Source organism: Suncus etruscus, chromosome 11, assembly GCF_024139225.1.
Source record: "Suncus etruscus isolate mSunEtr1 chromosome 11, mSunEtr1.pri.cur, whole genome shotgun sequence".
In the NCBI taxonomy this organism is placed as follows: domain Eukaryota; kingdom Metazoa; phylum Chordata; class Mammalia; order Eulipotyphla; family Soricidae; genus Suncus; species Suncus etruscus.
The window spans coordinates 68,149,911-68,163,015 of record NC_064858.1 but is presented as its reverse complement, the minus strand read 5'-3'; the positions used below and the strand labels follow the sequence as shown (position 1 = coordinate 68,163,015).

Here is a 13,105-nt window from a genome sequence, read left to right as displayed (position 1 = left end):
TGTGTATATGTACAACAGTTTCTTTAGCCATTCGTCAGGTGAAGGGCAGATTGGTAGTTTCCAAAGCCTGGCTATTGTGAATAGTGCTGCAATAAACATAGGTGTGAGGAAGGGGTTTTTGTATTGTATTCTTGTGCTCCTAGGGTATATTCCTAGGAGTGGTATAGCTGGATCCTATGGGAGCTCAATTTCTAGCTTTTGGAGGAATCTCCATATTGCTTTCCATAGAGGTTGGACTAGACACCATTCCCACCAAAAGTGGATAAGAGTTCCTTTCTCTCCACATCCCCACCAGCACCGATTGTTCTCATTCTTTGTGATGTGTGCCAATCTCTGTGGTGTGAGATAGTATCTCATTGTTGTTTTGATTTGCATCTCCCTGATGATCAGTGACAAGGAGCATATTTTTTATGCCTTTTGGCCATTTGTATTTCATTTTATCAAAGTGTATGTTCATTTCCTCTCCCCATTTTTGATGGGATTAGATTTTTTTTGTAAAGTTTTGTCAGTGCCCTTTATATTTTGGATATTAGCCCTTTATCTGATGGGTATTGGGTGAATAGTTTCTCCCACATGATGGGTGGCTCTTGTATCCTGGGCACTATTTCTTTTGTGGTGCAGAAGCTTCTCAGCTTAATGTATTCCCATCTGTTAATCTCTGCTTCCACTTTTTTGGAAAGTGCAGTTTCCTCCATGAAGATGCCTTTAGTCTCAATGTCATGGAGTGTTTTACCTACTTGTTGTTCTATATACCTTATGGTATCAGTTCTGATATTAAGGTATTTAATCAATTTGGGTTTTGCCTTCGTACATGATGTTAACTGGGGGTTGATGTTCGGTTTTTTGCAACTGCCAACACCACTTGTTGAAGAGGTTTTCCCTGCTCCACTTAGAATTTCTTGCTCCCTTATCAAAAATTACATGATTGTATGTCTGGGGAACATTGTATGAGAACTCAAGCCTATTCCACTGATCTGAGGGTCTGTCTTTATTCCAATACCTTGCTGTTTTGATAACTGTTGCTTTGTAGTACAGTTTAAAGTTGGGGAAAGTTATGCCTCCCATACTCCTTTACCCTAGGAGTGCTTTAGCTATTCAAGAGTGTTTATTGTTCCAGATGAACTTCATAAGTGTTTGATCCACTTCTTTGAAGAATGTCATGGGTATCTTTAGAGGGATTGCATTAAACCTGTACAATGCTTTGGGGAATATTAGCATTTTAATGATGTTAATCCTTCGAATCCATGAGCAGGATATGTGCTTCCATTTCTGTGTGTCCTTTCTTATTTCTTGGAGCAGGGCTTTATAGTTTTCTTTCTATAGGTCCTTCACGTCTTTGGTCAAGTTGACTCCAAGATATTTGAGTTTGTGTGTCACTAATGTGAATGGGATTGGTTCCTGACATCCATCTCTTCCCTATCATTATTGGTGTATAAAAAGGCCATTGATTTCTGTGTTAATTTTGTAGACTGCCACATTGCTATATGACTCTATTGTTTCTAGAATCTTTTTGGTAGAGTCTTTATGGTTTTCTACATAGAATATCATGTCATCTGCAAACAGTGAGAGCTTGACTTTTTCCTTTCCTATCTGGATTACCTTGATATCTTTTTCTTCCTGACTGCTATAGCAAGAACTTCCAGTACTATGTTGAAGAAGAGTGGTGAGAGCAAACAGCCTTGTCTTGTACCAGAGTTTAGAGGAAAGGCTTTTAATTTTTTTCCATCGAGGATAATATCTGCCATTGGCTTGTGGTAGATGGCTTCAACTAGATTGAGAAAGGTTCCTTCCATTCTGATCTTCTGAGAGTTTTGATCAAGAATGGTTGTTGTACCTAATCAAATGCTGTCTCTGCATCTATTGATATTATTATGTGATTTTTATTTTTCTTGTTGTTGATGTTGTGTATGATGTTGATAGATTTAAGGATGTTAAACCATCCTTGCATTCCTGGGATGAAACCTACTTGGTCGTAATGTACGATCTTCTTGATGATGCATTGGTTCCTATTTGCCAGGATTTTGTTGAAGATCTTTGCATCAGCATTCATTAGGGATATTCGTCTGTAATTTTCTTTTTTGGCAGCATCTCTGTCTGGTTTTGGTATCAAGGTGAAGTTGACTTCATAAAAGCTATTTGGGAGTGTTCCCGTTTTTTCAATTTCATGGAAGAGCCTGACTAGGATTGGTAGTAGCTCCTCTTGAAAGGTTTGAAAGTATTCATTAGTAAATGCATCTGGGCCTGGGCTTTTCTGTTTAGGCAGACATTTGATTACAGTTTGTTTCCTCAGTAGTGATGGGGGTGTTTAGATATGCTGTATCCTCCTTATTTAATTGTGGAAGGTTATAAGTGTCCAATCATTTATCCATTTCTTCTAGGTTCTCATGTTTAGTAGCATAAAGTTTCTCAAAGTAGTCTCTGATTACCCTTTGGATCTCTGCAGTATCTGTCGTGATCTCCCCCTTCTCATTTCTAATATGGGTTATCAGGTTTCTCTCTCTTTCTTTGTGACTTTTGCCAATGGTCTATCAATCTTGTTAATTTTTGCAAAGAACCAACTTCTGCTTTTGTTGATCTTTCGGATTGTTCTTTGGTTTTCCACTTCATTGATTTCTGCTTTCAGTTTTGTTATTTCCTTCTGTCTTCCTGTTTTTGATTCCTTTTGTTGGTCATTTTCTAATTTTATGAGCTGCTTCATTAAGTTATTCAGGTATGCCCCTTCTTCCTTCCTGATATGTGCTTGCAAAGCTATAAATTTTCCTCTCAGGATCGATTTTGCTGTGTCCCATAGATTCTGGCAGTTTCTGTCTTCATTATCATTTGTTTCCAGGAAAGTTTTGATTTCCTTTTTGATTTCATCTCAGACCCATTGGTTGTTCAGTAGCAGGGTGTTTAATTTCCAATTGTTAAAGTTTTTCTTCTGTGTGCCTTTGTAGTTCACATCTAATTTCAGAGCTTTGTGGTCAGCAAAGGTAGACTGCAAGATTTCTATCCTCTTGATTTTATGAAGGTATGTTTTATGTGTCAGCATGTGGTCTATCCTGGAGAATGACCAATGTACATTGGAGAAGAATGTGTATTCAGGTTTTTGGGGTGGAGTGTCCTATATCTATCTATCTAGTAGTCCTCTTTCTTCCATTACTCTGTTCAGGGCTAGTATGTTTTTGTTGGGTTTCAGTCTGGTTGACCTATCAAGTGTTGACATGGCCGTGTTGAGGTTTCCCACATTTATTGTGTTATTATTGATGTCTTATTTCAGATTTGTCAGTAATTGTATTAGATAATTTGCTGGTCTCCCATTGGGTGCATATATGTAAATAGTCTGATTTCTCCCTGTTGCACATATCCCTTGATTAGTACATAGTGTCCATCTTTGTCCCTTATATCTTTTTTGAGTATAAAGTCGGTGTCATCAGATATTAATATGGCCACCCCAGCTTTTTTAAGGGTGTTGTTTGATTGAATGATTTTCCTCCAGCCTTTGATTTTAAGTTTATGTTTGTTCTGACTATTCAGATGTGTTTCTTGTAGGCAGCAGAAGGTTGGATTCATCTTTTTGACCCATTTTGCCACTTTGTGTCTTTTAATTGGTGAATTTAGTCCATTGACATTGAGGGAGATGATTGTCATAGGATTTAATGTCATCTTTGTAGATAAATTTTCTGTGTTTGTTGGTCTCTCTTGTTTTAAAGTAGAGCTTTCAGTTTTTCCTTTAAGGCTGGTTTTTCATCTGTTAAGTTTCTGAGCTGTTGCTTATCCATGAAGCTATGTATCCTTCCTTCAAACCTGAACGTGAGTTGGGCAGGGTAAAGTGTTCTTGGTGAGGCATCCATTTCATTTAGTCTTGTCACAATATCCCACCGCTGTCTTCTGGCCTTGAGAGTTTCTTGTGACATGTCTGCTGTAAGTCTTAGGGATGCTCCTTATAATGTAATTTCCCTTTTTGATCTTGCTGCTTTCAGTATTCTATCTCTATCTGTGGGAGATCTTGGGTGTTTTTCTTTGGGTCTCTTTTAGCTGGTACTCTTCAGGCATGCAGGATTTGATTACATGTAGTCTTTAACTCTGTGAGTATCTCTTTGATAATGTCTTTGACAGTTGATTCTTCCTGGAGATCTCCTTCCTGGGTCTCTGGGACTCCAATGATTCTTATTCATTATTCAATGTTGTTTCTGTTGAGTTTATCAAAGACTTCTATTTTCATCTGTTCACATTTCTTGAGTACTTTTTCCATTGCCTGATTGTTTGTCTGAAGTTTCTTTTCCAATTTCTTCTGCTGTGTTCAGTTTTTCTGCATCTCATCTTCCAGCACGCCGATTCTGTTCTCAGCTGCTTTTACCCTGCTGGCAAAGTCATCTACTTAGTTTTTCAGTTGAGCTACCATGTTTTTCAGATCTGTTATTTCAGTTTGAAGTTTACTGATTTCTTTCTTTGTGTTTTGTTCAGATCGATCTATGCTTTCTTTGAGTTCTACAAACATCTTCCATATTGCTATTGTAAACTCCTTGTCTGAGAGGTTAATTAGATGGTCGAAGTTTTTAGGTCATCTGAGCTATTCGTTTTCATTCTCTGTGCATGTTGATTGCCTGCGAGGTTTCCCCATTTTCCCACTTGTAGTGTGATTTTTTTCTGCGTGTTGTGGTGGGGTTCATTGGGTAGAAAGAGTGCGTGGCCGTGAAGTGAAGCATCGTGGCTGTGCTCTTATGGAGACTCTGGGAGTGCTATTTTTCTGGGCCCTTTTCAGCCCACTCCCAAGAGGTTTCGGAGACAGGACACTGGAAAAACACACACAGGCATCACTCACAGTCCGGAATCACTGGGCGGGCGTAGATTTTCCCAGCCTGATGTCACAAACAGGTGACCTTCCTTTCTGCAGAATACTGCAGATAGCTGGTTTTTATGGTCCGACACAGTTCTTTGGCACTCCAGCCTTTGGGTGAGCCTCTGGGAGTGCTATATTTCTGGGCCCTTTTTGGCCCACTCCCAAGAGGTTTCGGAGACAGGACAGTGGAAAAAAACGCAGGCAACACTCACAGTTGGGAATCACTCAATTAAATAGTTTCTAATACCTTACTTTGAAAAACAATTTGATAGTCTATCAAAACCTTTCATTATGCGGTGCTCTTGACTTATTTGAATTGAAAGGTAGAATTGTGCAATCTTTTCTTTAACTTACTAGAATGCATAATCAGATTCCTTTTTAAGATGTCCATGCTGTTCCTAATTAATATTAAGTGGGACGATAATGATATGCATGCAATGTTGATAATTTTACTATGTTCATTCAGAATTCCTTGGAGACCCTATGAATTTAAAAGATATCAACCTACTGAAAGGAAGCAGAACTAGAGCTAATAGTTCTCCTCCCATGAGTGTACTCTCAAAGACAAAAGTTCAAGGGCTAAAACCCTGGGGCAAAGTCTTCTAAATGGCCCCTAGTTCCCAGAAAAAGTAAATTCTTCTGGGAGAGAACCTAAATTCAACAATCAGGTTTAGAGTTTCTTCCCCAGCCAAGTTCTGATGGACAATAAAGGCAGAAAAGGGATAGTTGCTTAGAAAATTAGTGCTTTTATCATTTTGCAAAAGTGACTGAGTGAACCACATCTCTGAAAATACAAGAATGGTCCAGGGTCTGGGCAAGTCCCAAGGTCTCAGACCATTTTGGAATAGCTTTTCAGACTTTCTACTTCCTAGATTCTTCTACTGCAACAGATCTCCAACTACACAGACAGATGGACAATATATATGGCATGTTCAAAAGGAACAAATACACAACCTATAGACTTTTGAATAATAAAGTAAAAACCAATTTGAGGGCCAGAGTGATAATACAGTGGATATGATGCTTGTCTTGCATGCAGCTGGTCTAGGTTCTATCTCTGGCATCCTATAAGGTCCCTTAAGCACTGTCAGGAGAATTCCTATATGAAGAGTCAGGAGTAACCCCTGAGCATCACACAGTGTAACCCCAAAACTGGAAAAATAAAATAAAATAAAATAAATTGAAGTTTTATTCTAAATGATTTGAGCAATTTATGTTTTACTGTAAATAACTTGTAGCAGTTAACTTTATTAGTTGTTAAATGTATTCTGAAATATTGTTGGATGCCATAAAAGAAAGATCTTTAATTTCCTTACATAAAGAATAAAGGTCCTGAGGCTGGGGAGATTGTACAGTAGGGAAAATGCTTGCTTTGCATGTGGATAACCTTAGCTCAGTTCCTGGCATAAATGTAGGGCAGGGGTCTCAAACTCAATTTACCTGGGGGCCGCAGGAGGCAAAGTTGGGGTGAGGCAGGGCCACATAAGAGATTTCGCTTACCGAATATTCACAATAAAAAATCGCATTAATAAGAAAAAAAATCACAAAAAATCGCATTAAACATTTGCATACCCCGAACGGAACTGCTCTTTATTTTCTTACTAATGCGATTTTTATTGCAATTATTCAGTAAGCGAATAATTGCAAATACTGCGATATTTGAAGGCCAGCCGTGGGCCACAAAATGTTGTATAGAGGGCTGCAAACAGCCCGCGGGCCGCGAGTTTGAGACCCCTGATGTAGGGTATCCCAAGCCCTGCCAAGAGTGAACACTGAGCATAGTTGAGTGTGATCCAAAACCAAAGAAAAAATAAAGAAAATAGAATAAAATAAAACGCAGGTCTTGATTGAATTCAAATTAGCTCTTCAAGACCTGGCTCAAAGTGTAACTCTCAAAACAAGACTTACCTAAGTAAATAATTAAATAAATAAATAGAAACAATCCATCATATAAATATGTACTAAGATTATGTACAATTCACACAAAAGTAATGACTTATATATTGTCTATGTTTTATAAAGAAAAAATTACTAAATAATTATAATGTAAACTCAATAGCATTAAGTTGATATCTCTTTTTCTAAATACTAAGTACTATTTTCTAGAATCACACTAAGTATTCAATAGATATTAGTGATATTTAATATCTAAATATCTGCTAAATAAGCTTTAATTTTTAAATAATTTTCCATTTAATTAGAAACTGCACATAAAATGCTATCCATCTCTCCTTTCAAATAAACTTGAGAAATTATATACATCTTTACACAATTAGTAAAAATAAATGTAAAACTAGTTGTACTTTTATAAAATATTAAATTAGAAATTAAGCTCCAGAGATTAAGACATCTGTATCATTTTTATAAGGTAGTATAAACATGTACGCATAAAATACCTGTTTTATAAATATTTTTATGCTATTTCATTACAGAGAAATAAAATTATGTTATAAATAAGTATAAACAGACAAACAAGCAAATATAAGAAGCTAAGAAGTAAATATCAGTATTTAAGACAGAACCATAATAGATCTTTTGGGAGCAAAAATACATAAATTAGTTCATGTATAGCTAAAGTCATAGAAATATGAGGCAGTGTATATTAACATATTCAATGTTTTATCTTCATTTCATTAAAATAATGTATCCTTGCTACAATAAAATTACTTAATTTATTTGACTTATTTTTCATTAACATCTTTCATTTACAAAATTTTCCAGTACAAAATCATTTTGGTGCTATCAAAAAATTCTACTAAATCCATTCCATTAATGTGTAGATTTTCCCTATTTTAACATATTTTAACATTTTGGTGCTATCAAAAAATTCTACTAAATCCATTCCATTAATGTGTAGATTTTCCCTATTTTAACATAGAATATTCTTATTTTCATTTGTGAAAAACTGCTTTTACATAAAAAAGATTTTGATTACAGCCATATCCCAAATAGTCCACTAGGCAATACTCAAATGGAGTCTTCTCTTATCAGTGATGTAAAGTGATGATAAAGTAGTAAAGTGATGATATTTTCCACCAACAAATCTACAGAATGGGAGAGATGGTTTACTATAAAACAAAGATTTCACAGAACACGTAGAAAGTCAAAGCAGAAAGTAAGATTAGTGGAAAGTCAGATAAAGGAGACCAAACAGAGAGCCCAATGGAATGAACCTGTTAGAAAAGGACTTACAGATCAACACCTGGAAACCTTCAAACTATTTCGTAACAAGTATACTTGAAGATTCTGCTCAGATAGAAATTGACTACAAGCAAATAAAACTTGAATCTACAGCATTATATAAAATCACACTTCATATAAATTTATATTTAGATTATTTTACTATCCATCAACACTATTATAATAACTCAGTATATGAATTCTAAAAACAATTGGTTTCAATAACTTGTTTGTTTGTTCTTATTGTTTATCATGCTATTTAGAAGAGTACACTTATTTTTGTTGAAAATTTTCAAGGTTCTATTTTGTTGTTGATTTGGGAACTGCATCTTTCTGTGCTCAGGGTTTACTGCTGGCTTTGTGTTCAGGGATCATTCCTGGCCATGCTTGAGGTACCAAATGTGGTCCAGGGGATTAAAACCAGGTAAGTACACTGACAACCCAATTGTCACAATCTTACCTTGTCTTCAACTATTGGACTTATCTCTATTTCCATCCATACCTTCCTATTTTAAGTCTAACTACACTACATTATCATATTTTTAGTTATATACAGACTGCTTTCTCTGCTTATAATACCGTGCTCTAAGTTCCTTTGTTAAGGAAATTCAATTTAGTCTTTTTAAAAAGACTTCTAGTTGTTTTCCTTGATTCTTCATACCCTTATTTATTTCCACCATTTGTAGTATGTGATATTTTTTACCCTAGCCTCAACCTCTTACTCACATTATATTGCTAGATTTTACTGAGGTGTTGAACTTTTTCTGTGTTTCTGAAATGAAGAACTATTTATTGTTTTACCACTGCTTAACAAGTCTAACCAAATGCTCAGAACATAGTGCAAGTTCAAATAGACACTAGAGAGAGAGAGAGAGAGAGAGAGAGAGAGAGAGAGAACAGAAAGAGCAAACAGCTTTTGAACCATGAAAGATCACCATGAAAGATTACTATTGAAAAGTTAGATTCAATCATAATTAGGATGATCATACTTTATTACTTTTTCTTTGATGTAGGTGAATAGAATATTCACTTTTTGAATGATGTGATGAAATTAAATCTGTTCTTGAGATTTTTCCATTTTAGGACGATTTATGTTGGAAAAAATATATAGCCAAAAAAATAGACAGCACCCTCAGGAAATTAAATATGTTTCAAATTCAGGGCTTATCAAAGTTCTAAGAATCATCAGAAAGGCCATTAAAATGAGAACAAACAGTACAAAAATATGGCTATACTTCTAGTTTTTCATTGGGGAACATGCAGTGGAGAATGTCCTTATGAAACTAAAAATATCAATTAGGTGAGTATTCTCATATTATCAGCACTTCAGAAATGTAAAGTGCTAATAAGCACTGAGATAACAAAAACACAGAACCTAAAATACTCAGTTGTTTCTGTGACTAATTCATAGATCTTATGACTCAAATTAAAATAGAAAAATATGCAAGCATAAACTTGTAAAACTATAATGCAATTTTTGCTGTAAGTTCTGAATGTGAAAATGAGAAAGGCTTACTCCAAACATTGATAATAGTCTTGTGAAATATCACTTTTTAAATAGTTAATAGAACAATTTTTAAGACAAATTGAAAGGTACCTTTCATTGTGTGTTTTTCTGTCTAAATCAAATATTATCAACCAAACGTTTGTGACTAAGTTGAGCAAATAAATTTTATGGATGGATTTGGACCTAGACTAGGTTAGGATTTGGCTCACACCTCAACAACTTGTGGGCTTAAGATAACACAACATATTGCAGGTTTGTGATGAACCTTCATATATGAAGCTTTCCAGAAATCAGGGACAGCAGGTAGAGCAATAATGCCTCTAGTCTTCAGTGTTGAAAATCATTTTGACTCTCTGAGGCTAAATTGTTTCTCCCCTACACTGAGTTAATTATCTATTTGAACAACTGGGGACTAATGATACCTTATATTTTACAAGCTTTTAACATTTTTAATACTTGAGGCCGGAGTGGTGGCGCAAGTGGTAAAGTGTCTGCCTTGCACGGGTTAGGCTAGGACAGACTGTGGTTTGATCCCCCAGGGTCCCATATGGTCCCCCAAGCCAAAAGCAACTTCTGAGCGCATAGCCAGGAGTAATCCTTGAATATCAACAGGTGTGACCCAAAAAGAAATAAGAAGAAAAAAAAACATTTTAATACTGTAATATTCAAGGATTAAAGCACTCTGAAAAAAATGTTCTAGAAATATAATTGAATAACAATATTATACATTTTAAATTTAGTATATATTTCCTTTACCATTACACATGTAAATCAATGATATTATTTTACACTAGGAATTATTTTGATACAATATTTAAATTAAAATATGCATCATATAGTGTATCTTTGACAAATTTTCAGACATTTTAAGTTAATATTTATAATATTTTTCAATAATAGAATACTTTTGTTATTCTTTGGAGATAAATCCAGGAATGCTCAGGTGCTATAACTGGCTCTGGATTTGGGGATGATTCTTGGCAGGCATAGGTAACATATGGGATATTTTATCATAGATTGATATAGTGAATAAAAGTACTTTTAAAACGGTTATAGCTAGGTTTGCTCTTCAACCCTACACAATTAACACATCATATTTGTCTCTATTTCTTTGCTTATTTCTTATTTTCAATCTGAAGAAGCCCATATTCTCTCTTGACCATATACTTTTTTCCTTTATTTACCCTCACATCTTTTAAATAAGTAGCAATAAAAACCACTTACTAACAAAATATAAATAAAATATAAAAAGAACATAAATATAAGCAACTATCTGAAAAGAAAAATATTCTCTCTATTTTTATAACTATGTAAGCTCTATGATTACAAACATGTTAGCAATTGGATTTCAGTCATAAAAAAAAACCTTCCTTTACCAGTGCAACATGCCATGACAAATGCCCCCATCTCATTCCTCCCACACCCCCCGCCTGTATTCAAACAGGCATTCTACTTCTCTCACTCATTAACATTGTCATGATAGTTGTTAGTGAAGTTTTTTCTCTAACTGTACTCACTTGTCCTTCCAGCCCTCATCTCTCTTTTCTCTAGGTTTTATTATAATCATATCTTTTATTTTTCTTAAAACCCATAGATGAGTATATCTATCTCTCTCCCTTTGACTTATTTCACTCAGCATAATAGTTTCCACGTCCATCCATGTATAAGAAAATTTCATGACTTCATCTCTTTTTTGGGGGGCCACTCTGGTGACTCTCAGGTGATAATTCTGGCTGTGAGCTCAGAGATCCCTCCTGGCAGGCTCAGGGGACCACATGAGATGCCAGGAATTGAATCTGGGCTTGTCCCAGGTTGGCAACGTGCAAGGTAAATGCCCTACTGCTGGGTTATCACTCCCCTCCTCTATATATTTTGATACTAAATTTATGTCAGTACTAGAATGTGAGATGGAGCCTACTCCTTGTGCAATGGCACATGTTGGATCATATTATAGGGCAAGGAAAGACAGAAAAAACTTCAATAGAAAGGAAAACAAACTCATTGGAGTTTACTGTGATTTTGTTCTTTATCTTGATGCCTAGTTAAAATATAACTAAAAATTATTATTGCAACTAAGTGTTTGGCATTAATCATACTGTACTAAGTAAAAAGCAAACTTTAATGAAAAGTATAAAGATGTATGTGTGTTCACTGTTTGATGAAATAAAATCTTGAACCCTGAAATATATACCATAAATATATGGTTTATGTAAAGCATGAATTCACAGAAATATTATATCATTTGTCAAAAAGTCAGGTATAGGCATGAAAGGACTAAAATTTTCCTATATTAAATGATCCATCTCTTGCTAATGCTTAAAAATTATAAAATTTTAAAATTTTAGAATACATTTATAATTGTCTAAAAGTTGCCTAGTTAATATAAGAATAGTAACTGATTATCAATACAATTTATCAATTTACTTTATCAAGTAAGCTTACAAAATAATTACCCAGTAACTATAAAACATATTGCAACTTGAACAAATAAATAATGATAATAGCAACCACTCAAGTTCCAATAGCTGTTAACTTTGGGATAGCTCAGTAAAGGCTTTAAGGCATAAATATTTACATTATTCAACTGAAAATATTTTTCTATTTCTAGTGTTAATACATTGGAATTAAGTTTAGGATATATTAAAACTTTTAAACTACGAAGTAACAATTCAAAACAAGTTCACATTTTTCTATAAAGATGGCATGAACTAAATTTCCAAAGCTCTATTGAGACAAGTTATAGACTGATCATTTTTCGTGTACAGAATTCAATTAGTCAACAGTTAAATTTAATGAAGAATCAAACTTACCGGTGGCTCAGACCCCTTAGAACCAGTCAGCCCTCCTAAGGATTCGATGTCCTGAAAAGGGGAAAGGTGTGAATTGTAAAATGCTACTTAACAATATGGAAAATTCCCAGTCCCACAAAGTAATTTTTGGGTGCAAGCCAGAGTACTTTACACACTTTTTTAGTTTTTGGAGGAAGTCTTACACACTATAATTTAGCTATTCAAATAGTCTTTATTTTTCCATGTCTCTGAAATCTTACAAATACAGACATATATAAATACAGATATACAAATAGACTCCTTCTTCTCTTTCTTTTTTTTCTTTGACCCCACCCATTCTCAATACAGACCAGGCAAAGGGCCTGGCTTGAGGTGTATATTGGGAGCATTTACTGTACCTCCTCTTTCTATACAATGCTTACCACAGGCTGTGTCCTTTACATTATTCTTGAAATATGCAAAAAATGGAAGTAGGTGGGAAACCAGATATTTTTGTTAAATAAAGAAATAGTGATGAAAGAAGAAACATGAAACAGTAATTTAACAACCTACCTCTAAGAATACTAATCTCACAGAAAATGTTTGCCCCTGATAATTTTTAATTTTATATGGAATATTATTTTATACATATAAAAAAGGAAAACAAGAGAGCTGGAGAGAGAATTTTTTTTTATTTTTCCATTTGGTGCTCAGGACTTCTTCCTGGCTCTGAATTCAAGGATCACAGCTAATAGGCTCAGGGGATCATATGGGGTGCTGGGACTGGATTGAGGTCAGCCATGTGCAAGGCAAGTACATTATCTTGCA

The 13,105-nt window shown here is 34.9% G+C and overlaps 1 protein-coding gene and 1 pseudogene across 4 annotated transcripts in view; both read right to left on the bottom strand.

Annotated features, from left to right (window-relative positions):
• Nucleotides 1-13,105, bottom strand: part of PPFIA2 (PTPRF interacting protein alpha 2) — a 452,934-nt gene that overhangs the window by 334,372 nt on the left and 105,457 nt on the right. For all 4 annotated transcript variants that reach the window (XM_049783353.1, XM_049783355.1, XM_049783354.1 and 1 more), the window contains exon 3: nucleotides 12,320-12,370. In XM_049783353.1, coding sequence (XP_049639310.1) covers nucleotides 12,320-12,370 — 51 coding nt within the window. The remainder of the gene's footprint in view (nucleotides 1-12,319; nucleotides 12,371-13,105) is intronic.
• LOC126023264 (uncharacterized) lies at nucleotides 12,620-12,771 on the bottom strand (annotated as a pseudogene).